This window comes from Sciurus vulgaris (genome assembly GCF_902686455.1).
Source record: "Sciurus vulgaris genome assembly, chromosome: 11".
Classification (NCBI taxonomy): Eukaryota; Metazoa; Chordata; class Mammalia; order Rodentia; family Sciuridae; genus Sciurus; species Sciurus vulgaris.
The window spans coordinates 27,757,918-27,777,372 of record NC_136472.1 but is presented as its reverse complement, the minus strand read 5'-3'; the positions used below and the strand labels follow the sequence as shown (position 1 = coordinate 27,777,372).

At 58.9% G+C, this 19,455-nt stretch overlaps 2 protein-coding genes across 10 annotated transcripts; one reads left to right on the top strand and one right to left on the bottom strand.

Annotated features, from left to right (window-relative positions):
* Positions 1-328: 328 nt before the first annotated feature.
* Positions 329-6,619, bottom strand: PEX16 (peroxisomal biogenesis factor 16). Of its 3 annotated transcripts, none has more exons than XM_079103032.1 (11): positions 6,405-6,561; positions 6,165-6,200; positions 5,277-5,353; positions 4,832-4,965; positions 4,599-4,699; positions 3,636-3,716; positions 3,354-3,503; positions 3,177-3,249; positions 2,935-3,054; positions 1,025-1,089; positions 329-511 (listed from the first exon to the last, which is right to left on the bottom strand). In XM_079103032.1, the coding sequence occupies exons 1-11, from the start codon at positions 6,514-6,516 to the stop codon at positions 453-455; spliced, it is 1,008 nt and encodes a 335-aa protein (XP_078959158.1). In that variant the 5' UTR covers positions 6,517-6,561; the 3' UTR covers positions 329-452. The 3 variants fall into 3 exon arrangements, 1 of the variants encoding a protein (XP_078959158.1); XR_013757650.1 differs by having other exon boundaries at positions 456-511; positions 1,753-3,054; positions 6,405-6,619; XR_013757651.1 differs by lacking the exon at positions 329-511 and adding an exon at positions 1,753-1,910 and having other exon boundaries at positions 6,405-6,619.
* A 3,048-nt stretch (positions 6,620-9,667) lies between these two features.
* LARGE2 (LARGE xylosyl- and glucuronyltransferase 2) lies at positions 9,668-16,770 on the top strand. Of its 7 annotated transcripts, XM_079103411.1 has the most exons (15): positions 9,931-10,595; positions 10,685-10,848; positions 10,927-11,036; positions 11,313-11,395; positions 11,668-11,791; positions 12,013-12,184; positions 12,315-12,419; positions 13,442-13,554; positions 13,630-13,755; positions 13,851-14,006; positions 14,124-14,284; positions 14,700-14,978; positions 15,302-15,451; positions 15,543-15,738; positions 15,911-16,770. In XM_079103411.1, exons 2-15 carry the CDS (start codon positions 10,746-10,748, stop codon positions 16,118-16,120), a joined length of 2,088 nt encoding a protein of 695 aa, XP_078959537.1. In that variant the 5' UTR covers positions 9,931-10,595; positions 10,685-10,745; the 3' UTR covers positions 16,121-16,770. The 7 variants fall into 7 exon arrangements, with proteins under 7 accessions (XP_078959533.1, XP_078959535.1, XP_078959534.1 ...); XM_079103408.1 differs by having other exon boundaries at positions 9,928-10,595; positions 11,668-11,761; positions 13,851-14,284; XM_079103410.1 differs by having other exon boundaries at positions 9,932-10,595; positions 10,685-11,036; positions 11,668-11,761.
* The last annotated feature ends 2,685 nt before the right edge of the window (positions 16,771-19,455 follow it).

Sequence of the window (19,455 nt, the reverse complement as noted above, 5' to 3'; positions counted from 1 at the left end):
CGTCTGGAGGCGCTGCGGCCAGGAGCACAGACTCTGCAGGGGGAGGGCAAATGGAAGCCACGGCCACAAAGCACGGTGGGGCTGTTGTCCGTGGTGTGGTTGGTTCGGCGTGTCCGTATTCCCCGGGGACCAGTGAGCAGTTTACTCCCACAGCTGCCGAGGCGAACAGCTGCTCAGCTCCACGAAGCCGGAACCAGATCCGTGCCCGGCAGGCGTGAGCTGGAGGGCTCCAAGCCGGGCCACAGTCGGTCAGGAGGCTCCCGGAGGCAGCAGAGGTGGTGACCAGGGCTGCACAGAGCCTGGCTGAGCACGGAGAAGCCACAGCGTGGACGGTGCCAGAGTCAGTTTTATTAGGGAAGAGGGACGGGGTGGGGGGCTGAGGGCGAGCAGGCCCTGCCAGACGGCAGAGCATGTCATCCTGCTCCTCCTGCACCCCGCTTCCAAAGTGTCTGTCAGCCCCAACTGTAGAAATAAATTTTCTGCCAGGCTGGCAAGTAATCCATGAGCGGCCCTGCAACGAGGAGGGCGGGTCAGCGCCGGGGCTGGTGGCTCCGCCACACGCACCTCCCCGCCAGGAGCCACCCGGCACCCTCTCCAGCCCTAGGGCAGCAGCGTCAGCAGGGATCTCTGTCCCCATATACAGACGAGGGCCCTTGGGCTCAGGGCAGCCAAATGGCTTAGCCATCTACAGAAGCTGGCAGGCTGGGACCAGGCCACGCTGCCCTCTGGCTGAGGTGGGACATTCAGACAGAGCAGAAGGCCCTTCCCTCCCGGGAAGTCCTCCGCCACACTTCTCAAGGATGCCGGGATGGGGGACGGCCGACAAGCACCATGTGGCCTGGCCATCTCCCACGTGGACACCTCCTCCTGCCTCCCTGGCTCAGGCCCAGCACTGTCACCCACCCAATCTTGTCTTGGGGCTCCCTCTCCTGAGTGTGCCAAGGGTCAAATTACGAAGAGAAAGAGTCAACAGAGACATGGTCGTGTGTCCCGTGCTCACTCTGGAGCTCCTGCCCACACTTACTCGCAACCAGGCCGACACCGGGGACATGGTCTGCCAGCAGCTGCAGCAGGAAAAGAATTTTGGCCCTGGACAGAGAAACGGGGAGCAGGCTAAGCAGGGGTGCGGCTCCCCCTAGAAAGACTTCACTGACCACTGGACAACATGGTGCCTCCCGGAAGACAGGAGCTGGGAGGACCCCAGCACGAAAGGGGAGGCCCCGCGCTGGCCTGCTCTCTGCCCTCCTGCCTTGTCCTCCTGGAACGCGCAGGGCAATCACAGCGCAGACACCCCACCCTGGGCCTTCCCCCCTTTCTGCCCCTTCTTTCCACGTCCGGAGGACCCGCTGCAGCAGGGCTCCCGCAGAAGGCTACAAGGGTCCAAGAGGAAGACAGTGCCCCGTCCCCGAAGCCCCCGTCTGTCAGAAGAGCTGAGACACACAGAAATGTCACAAGCCAACACTGAGAGCAGGCGGGGCCCTGGGAGGGACACAGTGCCGAAGAGGCACACTGGCTCAGAAGAAGGGGCAGAAGCCTGTTTTCTAAGAGATGGAAAGTCCCCACGGAGCGCTCGAGGTTAACAGAGGAGGATGTTGAAGATAATACTCAAAGAAGTGATGAGGCCTCACATGTATGGGTTGGGTGTGGCTCATTGATGGGGCACACACCTAGCCCTGGGTTCGATTCCCAGCACCACAAAAAAAAGAGTGTGGGAGCACAGGCCCTAACATTTGTCAAATGCTTATTACGTACCTGACGACCATGACCCTATGTATTGCATCATTTGGCCCCTGTAGCAACCTTGTGAGGACTGTCATCATCCCCATTTTACAGATGAGGAATTGTGGCACAGCGAGGTCAAGGAAGTGGCTCAAGGCCACACAACCAGGAGGCAGAAACTACTGGACAAGCTGTGGAGAATGGGAAATAAGACTGCCCCTTGCAGACTCAGCCCAGGGCCCCTGTATGGCTCCTGTTCCCTACCCCTGGGGGAAATAAGAGTTCCCGTGACAGATTTCTGGACACTCCTCAGTTTGGACCATTGCTCTAGGGGTCCCAGGCTGCTTGGGTCAGGAGAAGAGTGAGCTGAAGGGGAAGGTTTGCAGCCCGGGGAGCCACGGCCGCCGTTACTGTCATCTCAGAACCCCTCAGTCCAGCGAAAGACCTGGACTCTAATGACCCCACTAGACTCTGCAAGCATGGGGGAGGACCACATTAGTATGTGGAACGTTCTCTTCCTGAGTACGGAAGAATATTTTGCTTTAGTCCCCCATAAGCTTTCAAATTTATCTGAAAAATGTGACAAGTTTGTTCTCTTCTGTCCCAGGAAAAACAGGGGTTGGATGTCATATTATTTTTGTGGTACTAGAGACTGAGCCCAGGGGCACTCTACACTGCGTCACATCCCCAGCCCTTTTTATTTTCATTTTTAAAATTTTAAGTCAGGGTCTCACTAAGTTGCTGAGGCTGGCCTTAAACCTTCAAAATCCTCCTGCCTCAGCCTCCCGTGCTGGTGGGATCACAGGCGTGCACCATAGCAACCCGCTACCTAGTGTGTGTCTGTCAGGTGCCAGACCTCTTGGAACCTCAGGTGCTTCCTCTCAGAAGTGGAAGCCCAATCTCTTGGGCTGGAAGCTGTGGGTATGAACCAGAGGGTATGGCGATCCTGCCCCTGCCCTGGCAGTGGGGCCCCTTACGAAGCCCTCGAGCTTGCCTGGGGTGTCTCTCCTGCCAAGTATGGAAGCTCACGTAGGCATGCGCCCACCACCTGAGGGCTGAGGGCAGCTGGGTTGGCATTTGGTGACTGCTTCCTGGACAGAACATGGTAGGTGCCCGGTGAACCCACACGGGAAGGAGAAAGGGAAGGCGCCTACAGGGACGCACTCTCCACCCCGCTGGCCTGGTCAGGCAGTGCTGGCAGGGTGGGGACCTTACTCAGAGAAGCGGTCGTAGAATGGGGAGCGCAGCAGGTAGAAGAGCAGCACGAAGGTGCGGCGCCGCAGCTCTAGCCGTTCCCTGCGCGTCAGGCCCTTCCTGTCACTCAGGAGGCTCAAGCTGCAGGTGGGGGAGGATGCAGTCAGGGCTGAGCCCAGGAGTCCCCAGGGTGGCAATGAGGCCAGGCCTGCGGTGCAAAGCCATGTGGAGGGAGCGGAGCCCCCAGGAAGCCCCAGGCTCACCTGGTCACGTCCACAACAGCAGACAGGAGCCAGGGTGTCCACGACCGCTGACCCCACAGGCCCAGGCTGAGCACTGACGGCCGAGGTGTCAAGGATGTCTGGGGCACAGGGCCTGCTCCACCCACTCCCCTGATCTACTGCCAGCCCACAGGGCCAGCCCCACTAAGCTAAGGATACGGTGCAGCAGGGGCCGGGAGATGTACAAGGACTCTGCAATGGTTTCCTGCAGCCCCAGGGGCGTGGGGGTGATGCTCAGCTCCTCCTGCTGCTGCTGCCGCCGCTCCCGTTGCTGGGGGGCTCCCCAGTGCCTTGAGTGCAGGGACGGGGCTAGAACACAAGGGCAGCAGATGTGCGAGCCAGGTGAGGGCAGGTGAAGGTGGGCACCAACAGGAGCCAGTCCCTCGGGTCCACACTGACCTCAGCACCTAGATGCCCGGTCCAGCTACATCTTCCACTTACTGTTCTGGAGGGTTCGCACCACTCGGTTCGACCGCTTCCCCACATAGGACTGCTCCTGGCTTCCCGGGCTGTGGTCGTCCTCTAGCAGGGACAGACAGAAAGCTGTATGTCAGAGACATGTCTATTCAGAGCCGGAAAAGAACACATGTGCACTGACCAGTGGGGGTTGCGGGGGATGCAACAGGTTTGCGCCAAGGCAGCAGCCAAGTAGGGGAGACTGGAGCCAGGGGCTGGGGTCCCTCACTGCCCCTGTCATGGGGAGAAGCATTCTGGAGCCTCCCTGTCCTGGGAAAAGGTCAGCATCACCTTAGCCAAAACCAGCCAGGAACTCAGGCTTGCCAGGCAGTAGAGCAAGGCTGGAAAGGCCCAGCGCAGTGGCAGCCTGGGACCACACGCCACATATCCCTCAGTCCTCCACCTTCCACGCCGCTGCGACAAAGCACAGCCCTGAGCCCACTCGAGGTGGAAAGAGAGGCCTGGGCCTGACAGATGGTGGCCTGAAGCCTGAAGGGACAGAGGTGCAGGGTGCCCTGCCTCTGGCTCGTGACACAGAACTAGGCCCAGAGGTGAGGCTGGCAGGACCCCTGGCTCCTGCTGACACTCTGTTCCCTCCTCCTGAAGCTCACAAAAATAGAATGAGGACTCTGGCATCAGAAGTCCCAGGTTCAGGTCTGGGGATGTAGCTCAGTGGTACGACACTTGCCTAGCATGCCTAGCATGCCCGAGGCCCTGGATTTAATAACCAACACTGAAAAAAAAGGATCCCAAGTTCAAGTTTTGATTTGTTTCCAATCTAATCTGCTTGTTTTTCCTTCTCTGTGGAATACACAGTGATGAGAGCAAAATGAGCGGATGGGATAAATGTGCTCCAGAAATGAATAATAACGTACTCATGTTTGTGGCCTCTAAGTCCACGGACCAGTCCCATGCCCCATTCCATGCCAGAGGCAGGAAGCGGCTTACCCGAGGACTGTGCCTGGGTCTCCCTGTCCAGCGGAACGATGGGGGGTGAGGTCTGGAGGCCAGCCTTGAACCAGATCAGCAGGAACATCCGCAAGACAGCCCTGGGTTGGGGAGTATAGCAGGGCTTGGAGGAGGTGGCTAGCCAAGCAGGGGACAGGAGTGCTCTGTTGAGCCCCCCTTACAGCTGGCCCAGGTTACCCCACCTAGCTTCTGCCCTCCACAACCCGACCTACTTGGCCAGCTGGATGAGAGCGATGACGAGCCAGCGGCCCACTTCGCCCCACACCTTGGCAGCCCCCATCTCCATGAACACCTCCACGCACTCCAGCACACTCAGCCATGTCAGCAGCTTCTGCTGGGACAGCGACTGCAAGAATCCCAGGCCAAGAGGTCAGGGGCAGCCCCAGTCCCAGCCCTCCCCCTGGGTGGAGGACAAAGCTCAGACTTCCCCGTTGCCAAGCCTGAGATCCAACACCAACTCCGCCACTAACAGGCTGGTGACCAGGGATGGGTTCCTCCACCTCTCTGAAACCGCCCCTTCATCTGAGATGGGGACACTAACACTTGGTTGGCTGTGGTCTTCTCACACCAAGAGGGTAACGTGTGGCACGTGGGCTGGCCATCGCTACTCGTTCCTGAGTCCCTGCCTCCGCCCCCCACGCCTGGCATCATCCTCACCACAGGCAACTTTTTCCGCAGTTCCTTCCGAAGGATCCCGTCATTGAGCAGCACGAGCAGGTTGGAGGCAGAGTACACTAGGGGAGAGTGGGGCCTCAGGAGGCTGGCCTAGGCCCCACCCCATCACCTCTCCAGGGCTCAGGGGTGGCCTGTCCCTGCTGTGCTTGGCCTCCCACAGACTATGTGGAAACCAGCCTGCCTCTCTGCCCTGTTCCTCAGAGCACCACACTCCCTGCGATGACCTTGTGAGAGTGGTGGGACCAATAAGAGAGAAGTCAGTCTCAGGGCAAACCCGCTCCTGTCCTCTGGACAGCTGGTCATCCAGCTCCTTACAAATAACTGCCCAGCGTGCTCCCAGCCACCACAGTGTGGGCTCCACCTCCTCGTCTCTGCCCTCTCTCCAGTCTGCCCTGAAAGTCTACACCATGTGTACCTTTCACAACCCACCCCACCTTTTAGGACTGTCACCTACAGTGCTCCTTAGGCAAACGCTACTGAGGTGCGTGTAGGCTGGGAATCCTGGAATCTGGGCGACCTGGATTTGAATCTTGGCATCATCAGTGGCTGCTCTCTAACCTCACTGAACTTCTGTTCCTTCGACTGGACACCGAGGACAACAGTGTCCACCTCATAATTGTAGGAAGGCCTGACTGGCACAGGCAGGAAAGGTGCCTAATCCAGGACATAAACAGCAGTGAACACTCAGAGTCCTCACACGTGTCCCTTAACAATGGGGACAGAAGACCCTGGACAGTGGACAACGGACTTTGGACGGACTCAGAGCACAGAATGATCTACTGGACGGCCAGGACCTCAGGCCGGTGTGATCTGCCCTCGGGGAGTCCTCGTAGGCCAGGCCGCCCCCTCCCCTCCCAGAGCCCGACTCACCCAGCTCTGACAGCTCGTGCGAATCAGAGAAGCGACCTGGGGAGACGGTACAGGAGGCGTCGGTGAGCGTGAGCCTCACCCAGCAGCTTCGCGGCCCCGGTCTTCCCCTCCCTACGCCTTACGGGAACCTGGACGGGGTTTCTCGGGCACAGAGATTACTACTCTGAGTCCGCGGGGAAGGGAGCCATTGGAGTCATAGGTCAGGGCCCCGAAGGAATGGGTCAAAGGTCAGGGTGGCACCTGCCAGCAGGTAACTGAGGCCCCGCACTGCAGTCTCCAGCTGCGCCGTGGCGGCCGGGTGACGAGTCACGTACTCCTGGTAGCGGAGGCCCAGGAGCCGCAGCTTCTCCATCCTGCCCTCGGCACCAACAGAGCCACGGACCGACAGAACGACTGGCTGCGGCGCCCTGCTTCCTGCGCCCTCCTTCCTGCTTCCGGTACTGGGTCCGCCTCCCGGTTGCTTAACTTCCGCGGGCCGAAGAATGGTGACGTGAAGAGCCTTTGAACCACCTTTCCCCCATCTCTGCAGTCACCGCCCACTCGGATAGCGCCTAGTAACTGCGGCCTAAGCCCGCCCTCCCTCCTCCTCCAGGTCATTGGCTAACACACTCTCCGCCCCCGACTCAATCAGAGCCGTCGCGACCCGGCTCTCAGGCCTTTTTGGTTGGCTGCTCTTGCGCCTGCGCAGTTTAAGCAGTCTGCGCAGTTCATTCTAGAGAAGGCAGTGTGAACACAGTCTTTCCAATAGAGCGCCGAGAGGTTCGAACGGGAGGACCGGGTTTTAAGGGACAGGGAGGTGGCGTGCGGAGAGGAGCTCCGATCAGACTTGGGGAGGCTCAAGGAGTCTAAAAAACAGTCAGATTGTGTCTCAGCATGTGCGCATTAGACAGTTGCCCCGTCTCCAGTCCCCCCAAGAGGCACTGCTTGGAAAACTGAAGCAGAGAGGAGGCCAGCCTCCCAGTGCAGTCTCATTCCCCTAGCTAGCTGACTTAGTGCCCTGGCTTTGAACTCAGCACCCTCAAGAACTGTGTATCCCAAGAGCGCGCATCTGGACGACCACCTCCGCGGAGGAAAAGCTAAATCCCTAGCCAGGCTTCTGCTTTCAGCTCGGGGTGACCTTGGGCTGTAGTGTCCCTTCTCACACTCAGGTTTCCCTATTTATAAAATGGTTTGAGAACACACTTGGCCCTTGAACTCGGGATCAATCTCAGACACCCCCCCCCCCCCCCCCCCGCACCCCTGCCCTCAGCTGCGTCCCAATGAATGGGAGTAACTCCTGGAGTTTCCTTCTCAAACTCAGCAGTGGTCCTGCAAGGGGCGGCGGCGGCGGCGGAGCGGCGCTCCGGAGAAGGAGCTGATTGGCTGTGGGGCAAGGGGCGTGGCATGGCTGCGCCATTAGGTACGCGGCCCGCGGGTTGATGGCACCCTGGGAACAGTAATATATTATTATACCAGATCCCTTCCAGATGCTCTCCATCCAGTCGAGGAAAGAGTCTACTTAAAAACGGCTATCTGGGCCTTCGAAAAAAGCATCACGCTCGCCGAGAAGCCACAACCCTTCCTTCCACTCCTTCCTCCCACTCCTTCCTCCCCAACCCCGCCTGGGGAATTAGAGGTGCCAGGAGACTGGGGGAAGGTGGCCGGGAGCCTCAGAGGAGGCAATGGTCTTGGAGAACAGGAGACTGTCATGGCTTCTTCGAGGTCATTTCTGGTTACCTCCTGGGTGCCACGCTCGCTCACACCCTCCCCTTGGCAGCTTTGCCAGTTCATTAGAACTCCTGTTCACAGATGGAGAATTAGAAGACCAAGGAAAGGAAAAGACTTGGCACAGCAAGGCATTGACCAAAGGGGCTCCCAACAATGTCCTCTTGCCTACTACCCACAGCCCAGGAGGAGAAATGACATGTGGAGGCTCCTTGGTCAGGCAACAAGTTGGCAACTGGGAATAGAATCTGGACAGTGTGTGACTTTCTCTTTTCCTTCCTTCATCTCGTGATCTTAATGAACTTGTTCCCCTTTGATCACTCCTCCAGCCCTCTCCTGCAGCCATGGAGAGTAAGGAAGGTATGTGTACAAGGTTTCTTCAGCACCTCCTCCAGGGTTGGTGGTCCTATGTCCTGGGGAGAAGGGAGAGGCATAAGGAAAAAGAAGTAGTCCCCCACCCCAGGTGCTGGGGATGGAGCCTGTTTTCCGTCCAGGAAGGTGCAGCATGGGCCCAGCCTGGTTGGCAGCAGCAGGACCTGCTAGATCCTGAGTCTGATTAGGCCTCAGAAACAAAGAGTGGCCTCCCTGCTTGGACACCTGCCGGATAGGGCCACCTGGCTTGGCTGGAAAAGCCTCTGGGCAGGTTGGGCTGAATTCTCCCTCCAGTCTGTCTCAAGTCACAGGGGAAGACAGGGGAAGACCAGTTCGACAGGTACTGAAGACCCAGAAGGCCCAGAGGAACTGATGGGTCCAAGGTCACACAACGAAGTCCAAGGCAGACTTGGGCCAAACCAGGTCTCAAGCCCAGAGGGCCAGCACCATTTCATAAGCCTACACTTGTCTGCCTTTCCCTCTGCACACTCTGAGGACCACACATCAGAGGTCCAGCAGATACCTCTGCCCTTCCTCTTCCCAAGTTCTGAGGTCGAATGAGAAGAGGGGCCAGCTTTATGAGTGACAACAACGAGATCTGCAGTCCCAGTGTCTTCCACTAACTCCCCTGTCACTTTACGGAAGATTTATCCTGGACCAGAAGCCCTGCCCGTGTGCCCTACACAACCCTCACAAAGAGTCTCTGCTGAGAACTGTGGGGAGGGAATCTACCACCTCCACACCAGCTACTGGCTAGGGATGAGGACTTGGAGAGCTGAAGCTCCAAGTTCTGGGTGCTTCAGTGGCCCCTGCATCCCCCGCAACACCTTCTCTCACTTCCAGATGTTCAAAGCACTGCCATCAGTCTCCATAGCAACCATTACACTTGAGCTGCAAAGACTGACCCCCATCTCCCCAAGAAAGGTATCCTGGTCTCAACCAGGAGGACCCAGTCTCAGGCTGGATTGCTCCTCTTGGATCTGCCTCACTTTTTACTGTTGGACATTAGGCTAAAGGACCCAGCCTGAGCCCCTTTCCAGGTCTCAGTGAAACCTAGTGGGGAGGGGAGATTTTCCTTTCCCACCAACTTTTCACACATACTGAGCACTTGGTTGGGTACCCTGAGCCCAGCTAGGACCTCCAGCAGCTTGCATTCTAGGAGGGGGACTGGCTATACATAAGCAAACAACTTCAACTTTCCCCCAGTGCTAGAAAGAAAATAAAGGAATGTGGAATGAGGATCTGCATTCCAGGCAGAAGGAACTGGTCACAGGCAGCTCCTGGGGTAGAAGACCCTCAGGGAAGAAGAGTGAGAAACTCCTGGTGCAGCACTGGAGTTTAGGGGAGGGGCAGGAGAGCAAACGACCGAATCCAGAAGGGACCAGAGGCGTTCTTGTCTAACAGATCACTTAAACTCAGGGAGGGTAATGCTGTGTCCACAGATTGGAGTGAGGATTAACTGAGATGAGGCTGGTCAACCCTGAACACGGGGCCTGGCACGCAGTATGCACGCAGCGAGCGGTGGCTTCTAGTTCATAGTTCAGAGCGACCAGTAGCCCCTCCAGGGCCAGAGGCTAGGCTGGGCCTGCTTCAGGGTGAAGAAGCAGAAGAAGGGGAGGGAGCAATAAGAGATCCAGGCCACGGAACCAGCCACAATCAGGACGATCTAGCGAGGGTGAGGGATATTCGGCCCTGCGCAGAAGGCACTTAGGCCCCTCGCCAGCTCCTGGGCAGGACATGGCCTTCAAAAGGGCACTTTGTCCCGGCCGCTCCAGGCCGCCGTTGGGCCAGCCACCTGGACGGAGGGTGCGGGGAAGAAGGCGGAGGATCCAGGTGCTCGGCGACTCTCGGGCAGGTCTCGGCAGGCCCCGCCTTCTGTCCCCAGAGCAGGTGTCGCCTACTTCGCAGTCCGACATTCCAGTCCCTTCCCTTTCACTCCGGCCCGGGTCCCGCTGGCCCTTTGATCCCTATCCCAGGTCACCGGCCCCTCCCTTCAGGGAGGTTAAGGGGGAGAGATGGGGCCCCAGAGCAGGGACGAGGGGGATGGGCTCGGAGCAGGTAGCGAGAACTGGGCCTTCCTGGGTAGCTGACCCCCCTCGCTCCAGCATTCCCTGCGGCTTGGTAGAAAACTGCCCAGAAAAGGGGTCCCCAGTTTCTCGCGGGCTGGGGGGCCGTCGGATGGCGGGGCAGGGGCGGGGCCAGGCCCTGGGGGTCTCCCCGCCCCTTCGAGCTCAGCCAAGCGGAGGTGAAACCTGAACCCAGGTTGGGGGCGGGGCTGGCCCGCGCCTCTCCCCTCTTCCCGCACCCCGGCCGGCAGCTGGAAGAGCAGGGTCGGGCCCGGAGGCGCGCGAGCAGGTGAGGGCGGCGACTCCGCGCGGGAAGATTAACTGGGCGCCCGTCGGGCCCCGCCGCCCAGGCCTGACCCTCCTCTCCTCGGTCCGCAGAGCCCGCGATGGAGCCGGCAGCCCGGGGTCGCGCCCCGCCCTGAGCGCCCCGCGTCAGGCCATGCTGCCCCGAGGGCGTCCCCGGGCGCTGGGGGCCGCCGCCCTGCTGCTGCTGCTGCTGCTCCTGCTGATCGGGTTCTTTCTCTTGGGCTGGGACCCAGAGTGTGAGCGCCTCGAACCAGACGGGAGAGCTGGGGACCTGGGGTGCTCCCACTGCCCGCTCACGCCACGTGTCCCCTCAGACGGGAGGCTGCGTGGAGCTTCTGCCCTCCATGAAGACCCGCTGGCCGGCCATGGGGTCCACAACCACTCGGCCTGCGACCCGCAGCCGCCGCTGCCGCCCAAGTGCGAGGTAGGTGCCCTGAGCCCCTAGAAGCTGTGATCCTAGGGACCCCGCAGGGCCAGCTGGACACCTGTGGAAATCCGTGGCATCTGACCTGGCACTGACCAGCCAGCTGAGGGAGCCTTGAGCGCACGTCTCCTTTGCTCCTGGCCTCAGTTTCCCCACTTGTGATAGGCAGGAGCTGCTTGGCTGCACACTGTCCTCTAGCTCTGATGCCAGGTTGGTCTACGCCCATCAGTGGAGGCGGGGGACTACTGATGGATGACCTGAGTGTCCCCTCCCCAGCTCCTGCACGTGGCCATCGTGTGTGCCGGATATAACTCCAGCCGAGAGGTCATCACCCTGGTGAAGTCCATGCTCTTCTACAGGTACAGCCAGGTGTCCATGGAGGAGGGTCAGAAGTGGGGAAGGGGACAAAATCTTGACAGGTCACTGGTCCTTGGACTTCAGCTTCCTCCTCTGTGGCATGGGGATGGCATCCCTTCCTCCCTTGAGGAGTGGCTGCAAGGACTTCCTGAGCAGGACGTGGAAAAGCCCTTTGCACCAGGTGGACCTTCCACCTCTGAGCCCCTGGAAGTGGGGGTCACTCCACTTTGTTTCTGGTGGGGCTTCTCGAGACTTCTCTCTGTTGATCTTAAAGGAGAAATCCGCTGCACCTCCACTTGGTGACTGACGCCGTGGCCAGAAACATCCTGGAGACACTCTTCCGCACGTGGATGGTGCCTGCTCTCGGCGTCAGCTTCTACGATGCCGACCAGCTCAAGGCAGGGAACCTGCTCCTCCTGCCCAGCTGATCCATGCTGCGCCTTACTCCCACCACCTGGTGATATGGGGGAGGACAGTCCCAGACCCCTGTCCCAGCACCCCTGATGCTCATATCCCTCTCTCTTGAGGTCCGTCCCTTCTTCCCACTGTGTCACCGAGTATGTTTGGGCACCCGCAGCCCCTTCTCTGCCAGCTCATGCCCTGCCTGTCCCACCTACAGCCACAGATCTCCTGGATCCCCAACAAGCACTACTCTGGCCTCTACGGGCTGATGAAGCTAGTGCTGCCCGGTGTCCTGCCCCCTGGCATGACCCGAGTCATTGTCCTGGACACGGACGTCACCTTCGCCTCTGACATCGCAGAGCTCTGGGCACTCTTCGCTCATTTTTCTGGTGAGAGGCCTGGGCCCTTGCCCTTCCTTGCCAACCCTTTTCCTGGCTTGCCCAGGACCCCCTGTGGTCTAGCCCTGAGCCCAGGTCGTTGGGCAGTCTTGGGCAGTCCCCTCATGCCCTCCCCTCCCAGACAAGCAGGTGATCGGGCTCGTGGAGAACCAGAGTGACTGGTACCTGGGCAACCTCTGGAAGAACCACAGGCCCTGGCCTGCCTTGGGCCGGGGATTTAACACAGGTGGGGATAGTGGTCGGGGAGGCAAGAGGGGTGGGCGGCTGGGCCCCAGGGGCTGGGCCGGGCAGGGCACAGAGTGCTGAGAAGCCCCCAGGGAAGAACAGTGCTATGGAAAAAACACAGGGTGAAGGGCCCAAGAGCCGTGTAACCTTGGCCCTGCAGGCAGGACGGCTGCGGCCAGCTCTCCTGGTCCTGTTTTTTCTCACTCATTAAATGGAAGAAGTTTGCGTAGCCCTGGCAGCACCAAGTGTTAGAAGCGAGCTGTGGGGCTTCGTAAGTGGTGGAGTGTTCTGCGCTTCCACTCTGCCCACAGAGGACTGGAGATTGACAGCCGGTGACTACACGTCAACTCTCAGAAAACACAGTCCTGCATTAACAGTGGGGAAACATTCCGGGCAATGGGCCACTAGGCAATTTCACTGTTGCCTGAACATCCCAGAGTGGACTCACACAAGTCTAGATGGAAGGGCCTCCACACCGGCCTGTGTGGTGGAGCCCTGTGCTCCTAGGCTGCACGCCTGCGCAGCCTGTTCCTGTGCTGAATGCCGCAGGCTCCTGTGATACAGTGGTAAGTGCTGTGTCTAAACATAGAAAAGTACAGTAAGAAGGCCAGGCCATGGGAACTTTTTAGCTCCGAATCATCTTTTTTTTTTTTTTTAATCAGGGATTGAACCCAGGGGCGCTCAACCACCGAGCCACATCACAGCCCTTTTTAAATTTTATGTAGAGACAGGGTCTCGCTAAGTTGCTTGGGGTCTGGCTAAATTGCTGAGCTGGCTTTGAACTTGTGATCCTCCTGCCTCAGCCTCCTCAGCTGCTGGGATTACAGGCGTGCGCCACTGTGCCCAGCCACCTCCTAATAATCTCAGAGGAGGGGACTCCCCCGCTGAACATGCCATCTGTCATTGACTATAATGTTGCTCTGCAGCACAGGACTATATCAATAAATCAAGAACTAAGCATTCATGCCCCTACCTGCCAGGAACTTATCCTTAGTGGGCATGACAGCCTCTTCCCATTGGCAGGTGTGATCCTGCTGCTGCTAGACCAGCTTCGGCAAGTGGGTTGGGAGCAGATGTGGAAGCTGACAGCCAGGCGGGAGCTCCTTACCCTGACTGCTACCTCCCTGGCTGACCAGGTCTGGGAGAACCTCGCGGTGGGTGGGTGGGTGGGGCAGGCAGGGGGCCAAGGTGTGATGGCTGTCTCTGCCCAGGACATCTTCAATGCTGTCATCAAGGAGCGCCCAGAGCTGCTGCAGCCCCTGCCCTGTGTCTGGAACCTGCAGCTGTCTGACCACACGCTGGCAGAGCGCTGCTACTCTGAGGCGGCTGACCTCAAGGTGAGTGGGACGGGGGCTGCGTGGAGGTGGGGGACAAGGTTGGGGACTCCTTTATTCCACTCTCATCCCCCTACTCATACCCGTCTGGGTTGTAGGTGATCCACTGGAACTCACCAAAGAAGGTGAGGGTGAAGAACAAGCACGCAGAATTCTTCCGAAATTTCTACCTGACCTTCTTGGGATACGATGGGAACCTGCTGCGGAGAGAGCTCTTTGGGTGCCCCAGCCAGCCCCCGCCTGAGGCTGAGCAGGTGAAAGGGGCCACCTTCCCTGGCCTTGGGGAGCCCTGCCCCTTGCTGTTCTGGTGGCTCCCGGTCTTGCTGGGGGCATGTCCTGTCCTAGCCCTGGCCCTTTCCCGGACCCCTCAGCTGCAGCGGGCCCTGGCACAGCTCGATGAGGAAGATGCCTGCTTTGAGTTCCGGCAGCAGCGCCTCACTGTGCACCGAGTGCACATCACCTTCCTGCCCCATAAACCGCCACCTCCCCGGCCACATGACGTCACCCTGGTGGCCCAGCTCTCCATGGACCGGTGAGGGTGTTGAAGGCAGCCCCAGGGTGCACTTCCTGGCTGGGATTGGGGGTTTCAGAGAGGCAGCTTTCAGTGTGTGGCTGTGAGCTGCCTGTCCCTGGAGGAGGTTCAGAAGGTGGATACTTTGGCTCTGGAGGAAAGAGCTTGAGCTTCAGAGCTGTTCAGATGCCTAGAACTGCCGCTCGACGGGTGCGGGACCGTGGACAGGTCCTAATATCGCGGGTCCTTAGCTACCTTTTCTTATTTGTCAAGTGAAGAAGCATGACCTGCGGGTAGTTGTGAAGATTAAGTAAGACTGGCTCAAATTGGAAGTGGGAGGGGGATCCACAGCAGCTCATTTGGGCAGGTTTTCTGGCCGTCCCAGGGCTTCTGTGCAAGCGGGGCCAAGCTGGGCTGACCACCCACCTCACCCCAGGCTGCAGATGCTGGAGGCCCTGTGCAGGCACTGGCCGGGGCCCATGAGCCTGGCCTTGTACCTGACAGATACAGAGGCCCAGCAGTTCCTGCGTTTCGTCGAGGCCTCGCCGGTGCTCTCTGCCCGGCAGGATGTGGCTTACCATGTGGTGTACCGTGAGGGTCCTCTCTACCCTGTCAACCAGCTCCGCAACGTGGCCTTAGCCCAGGCCCTCACGCCTTACGTCTTCCTCAGTGACATTGACTTCCTGCCTGCTTACTCTCTCTACGACTACCTCAGGTGAGCCCACAGAGTGAGAGGAACTGTATTTAAGATGGATGTTGCCAGGGTTGGGGATCCCTGTAGGACTCTGGGCCACGTCCTGCTTTTTGGGTCCCAGTGTGCTGTGCACAGTGGGGTTTGTATCAGGGTGTTTCTTTGGGCTGCCATTAGTCAGGGAGACTGGGCTACTTCAAACAGAAGTGGCTCTGTATCTTGCATCTACTGGGGGCTTGGAGGTTAGCTATCCTTTGAAAGTCAGCTCCTGTGGCTGAGCTACTGGATCTTGAACCTGGTCCTTCAGGCGGTGGCCCTTCCCTGCTGTTCATGGGTGCTCCTTCTAGGGCCTCCATTGAGCAGCTGGAGCTGGGCGGCCGGCGGAAGGCCGCTCTGGTGGTGCCTGCGTTTGAGACCCTGCGCTACCGCTTCAGCTTCCCGAGTTCCAAGGCGGAGCTGCTGGCTTTGCTGGACGCGGGCTCACTCTACACCTTCAGGTAGGAGAGGCTGCTGCTCTGCCTGCTGTGTCCCCGCCGCACCCACAAGCTCCTGGCCTCAGCCTGGCTCCTGCCTGATCCCACTGCTCAGGTACCACGAGTGGCCCCAGGGGCACGCGCCCACGGACTATGCCCGCTGGCGGGAGGCTCAGGAGCCATACCGGGTGCAATGGGCAGCTGACTATGAGCCCTACGTGGTGGTGCCACGTGACTGTCCCCGCTACGACCCTCGCTTTGTGGGCTTTGGCTGGAACAAGGTGGCCCACATCGTGGAGCTGGACGTGCAGGTAGGAGGGCACCTTGCTGCCTCCACTTCCATCTGAACGGAGCTCTAGCGCTCTGCCTGGTACCAGTCTGCCCTCTGGGCCTCGCCTTGGTCCTTAGGGGCTGCATTGCAAGCTTTCCCCAGAGCTGCAGCTCCCCACAGCCCAGCCTGTCCCTTGCCTGCACCCGCTGCAGGACTTTGAGCTCCTCGTGCTGCCCGAGGCCTTCACCATCCACCTGCCCCACGCTCCGAGCCTGGACATATCCCGCTTCCGCTCCAGCTCCGCCTACCGTGACTGCCTCCAGGCCCTCAAGGAGGAGTTCCATCAGGACTTGTCACGTCGCTATGGGGCTGCTGCCCTCAAATACCTCACTGCCCTGCAGCAGCCGCACAGCCCAGCCTGAGCCACCCGGGGCTCACCCGCCCTTGCTTTAGCCCTCAAACGCTCCCTGAGGACACTGGGCCCTCGCTGCGCCACCCTCCCACCATCACTGCTATTTAAATTATTTAAGGTCTCTGTGGAGTGTCTAGGGTGGAACAGCCTGGGCCGGCCTGGGTTCCTCCCCTGCTGCTATTGCAGCTGGTGTCCAGCCTGCCTTTGCTCCAGCTGGTTTGGGGCTGGTTCCCCCATACTCAGTTTTACATCCCTTTTTCATAATTAAAGTTTGAAAAAGTTATTTTCATGTTCCTTTTGATTTTGGGGGTCAAGGGCTCTCTAAGGCCTGAGGGCTTCAATGGACGGGCTGTGACCCTGGCTGCAGTCACAGCATAGCCAGAGGCCTCAAGGGCAGCAGTCCAGCTGGGTCCCTCCTAGGCAGTGAGCTCCAGGGCGGGCAGAGGCTGGAATCTGAGTGTGTCTTATCCACCCTCCCCCGGCCCAAACCCAATACCATGAGGCTGAGAGACTTTATTTGGCTTTATTTAGTAAAATGTTAAAATAAATAAATACAAATTGATCAGCTGCTCTGTTTCCCCCCCACCCCCTCAAAACAAAAATCAAACAAACAAAAACAAAAACTTTGAAGCACAAAACTCCAAATACAAGTTCTACCAAGACTGAAATCACAAAGGGCATGGACGAGAGACAGGATTGGGGTCTGGCTGGCTCTCCTCTGCACAGAGCTTGCTGACCTCTGGCCTGCCCGTCCCGCCCCACCTGACTGCAGCTCACCCTGGGCTGAGAACCGGGGAGGCTAGAGAGAGGCGCCAGGGCCCAGTGGCTGCCATGGGGTGGGGTCCTCGGAAGGAAGAGCCTTGGGAGCGGGGGTGCCAAGTGGAATTTGTGAGCCCTGCCCTGCCCTCACCAGAGCTACTCTTAAGGGTTCCCACCTGGCTCTCTGGTGGGGTGACCCCAGCTTCCTCCCCTTCCCCCTAGTGGGTGGGCCAGAGGAGTCTCCCCAGGGTCCGCCACTCCCCTCCTGGAGGGGAGCTGTAAGCTGGGGAGGGAATGGGACTCCTGTTTCCTGCCAAGGGTGCTGGCTGAGGGGTGGGGTGCGGTCCAGTCGCTTACACGGCCACACTGCCTCCGTCCACAGAAGCCACCGGAGTGGAGAACCCAGGACCTGGAAAATGTTCCTGGGCCCTATCCGTCCTGCCACCCCAGGAGCCTTCTGCCCCTGGGTGAAGGTCTCCTAAATTCAGCGCTTTAGATAAATAAGGACCACACCCAAGAAGGGAGAGAAGGGAAGAGACCACCTAAGAGTGTGTGGGCTGCGGCCTTGGTGAGCAGAGCACAAGGGGCTCGGATGGCCCGGAGAGGAAGCGGCAGAGGTGGCGTGGGAGCAGCTAGCTGAACGGGTGGAGACTGAGGTGACCGGCAACAGGGCACTCTGGGGAAGCACTGTCTGCAAGTGCACCCGTTCACACTGCTGGCTGCCGGGGCCAAACAGCAGCAGGGGCAGGAGCAGCCTGCAGGAAAACTGGGCACCCAGATGGTGCCAGCTGCAGGCGCACTGGCCTCGTAGCAGGCTCCAGAGACAGGCCCCACACAGGCATGGCCCTGCCAGGGACCGTCCCTAGCTGGGTCCTCTCTGTCAGGTGCCACCAGCAAGCTTGCCCCAAAGGGCCTGATAAGGAAGGAAGAACTTGGAGCTGGATGAGCTCAGCCAAGGTGAGACAAGATCCAGCAGGCTCCAGAAAGGAAAAGGACCTGCAGGTGCCAAGAATGCAGAAGGTGGGGATCAAGCAGCATGACCTCACTGCCTCCAGGACTTGCGACTGAGCAGGGACTGACAGGAACATCAGGCCAGGGCCCTCTGAAGGGACTGCAAAGCCAGCTGGTCACTATGTGGATGTCAGAGCAGCCAAATGCCAGGCCAGGGGAAGCACAGGAGGAAGAAGGAGCAGAGCAGCTCAGATGGGGCTGAGTGACTATGTCCCAGGTGGTCACGGACACCTCTGTCTGGAGGACAGAGAAGAGCTCTTCCCTTGACATGACTGTGAAGATCGTGTGATCAGGACCCTTTCTTTATAGTAAAGCAGCACTTGGGAGTTTGAGACCAGAATGGAGCTTATGGCAGGTTGCAAACGTTCTGCACTCTACAACAGTTGACCTACAGAACTCCAGGAAAAAGCCAGAAAGGAAACATTAGGTGAGGTCAGAAAGCAGGCAAGCCACTAGTCAGTTCTTGGCCCCTGGCCTGCAACTCCTCAGGCAGCTCCCCTCAGAGCAAAGGCCTCCAGTGATGGCGTCCCAGCTGCTTTCCAGAAAAGACAGGTATTGTATGGCAAGACCCAGCCTGTGGGCCCGGACAAGTCAAATGGGAGAGCGGAGACAAGGGCGTGCAGCCTACTGCTGGTCTCTGATCCCCTGCCAGATTCCTCCAACTAGTCCAGGCAGCGCCAAAGCTCCCTGACTAGACATAGCACCTTGGTTTCTGCTTGAGGAAACGGAGCTCTTCTCTGGTCCCCTCAACCAACTGGCAGCCAGGGCCTGAGCCTGAGACCTGTGTTGTCGGACAGTGTCCTGTCCTGACACCCTGGAAAGATGAATGAAGTGGACAGTATGGATGAGACCGAATTCACTCTAAGAAGCATATCTTTGCTGCGCTTGCTTCCAGGATCTAACGTTGCCCCTCTGGGCCTTGCTAGGCAGGGGAGAATCTAAAAGGGCCTTTTCTGCCACTCCTAGACTCTGGCATTATAAGGTCTGCCGTGGGCTCAGGAGAGATGCTGTAATGGGGGCAGGGCCGAGCCTCTGCCTCTGTCCCTTCAGTCTGGGACATGCCAGGGACAAAGGTCTCCAGAAAAAGTACACGTCCAACACAATTTTCCACCGGCACAATGAGAAAGATGATCTAAGCCTTTCAGAGACCCAGTTTTCCAAGAAAGAGAGGACACAACAGGCCAAGCAAGGCAAGCACAGCGATTCTAGCCCAGGGTCACCCAGGAGGTGGAGTGGAGCAAACTGTCTGGTGTCTGGTGCCTGGAGCCAGCAGGCAGAGGAAGTGGCAGGAGCTTCAGACCTCTCTTCAAAAGCAAGACAGACTTGAAGGCCATCAGGCTGTCTCAGAGACACATGCACCCATGAGACATCTCCCTCCTCCTTTGTTCTCTCTAAGCACCAAGGGCTGATGCAGCCAGCCTGCACCCCTGCACCCTCCCTGAGGCCAGGGTGCATGGGCACCAAGGAGCCTCAATGGCCTTTCCCCTCAGAGGCGCCCCCCAGGCACTCATAATGCTGGTGGCTGAAAGACTGAGAGCAGCACCAAAGGAAGAGGTCTCATTAGGCACCAGCCTG

What these genes read in the sequence shown, in the direction of transcription:
- PEX16 (XM_079103032.1), bottom strand. Translation starts at nt 6,516, where the DNA reads ATGGAGAAGCTGCGGCTCCTGGGCCTCCGCTACCAGGAGTACGTGACT. An exon ending in GGTGCGAACCCTCCAGAACA is followed by an intron (nt 3,504 to 3,635) that starts GTAAGTGGAAGA and finishes CTTGTGTTCTAG; the next exon opens with CCCCGTCCCTGCACTCAAGG. An exon ending in TTCTACGACCGCTTCTCTGA is followed by an intron (nt 1,090 to 2,934) that starts GTAAGGTCCCCA and finishes TTCTCTGTCCAG; the next exon opens with GGCCAAAATTCTTTTCCTGC.
- LARGE2 (XM_079103407.1), top strand. Translation starts at nt 10,746, where the DNA reads ATGCTGCCCCGAGGGCGTCCCCGGGCGCTGGGGGCCGCCGCCCTGCTG. An exon ending in AAGTCCATGCTCTTCTACAG is followed by an intron (nt 11,396 to 11,667) that starts GTACAGCCAGGT and finishes TTGATCTTAAAG; the next exon opens with GAGAAATCCGCTGCACCTCC. An exon ending in GGGCCGGGGATTTAACACAG is followed by an intron (nt 12,420 to 13,441) that starts GTGGGGATAGTG and finishes TCCCATTGGCAG; the next exon opens with GTGTGATCCTGCTGCTGCTA.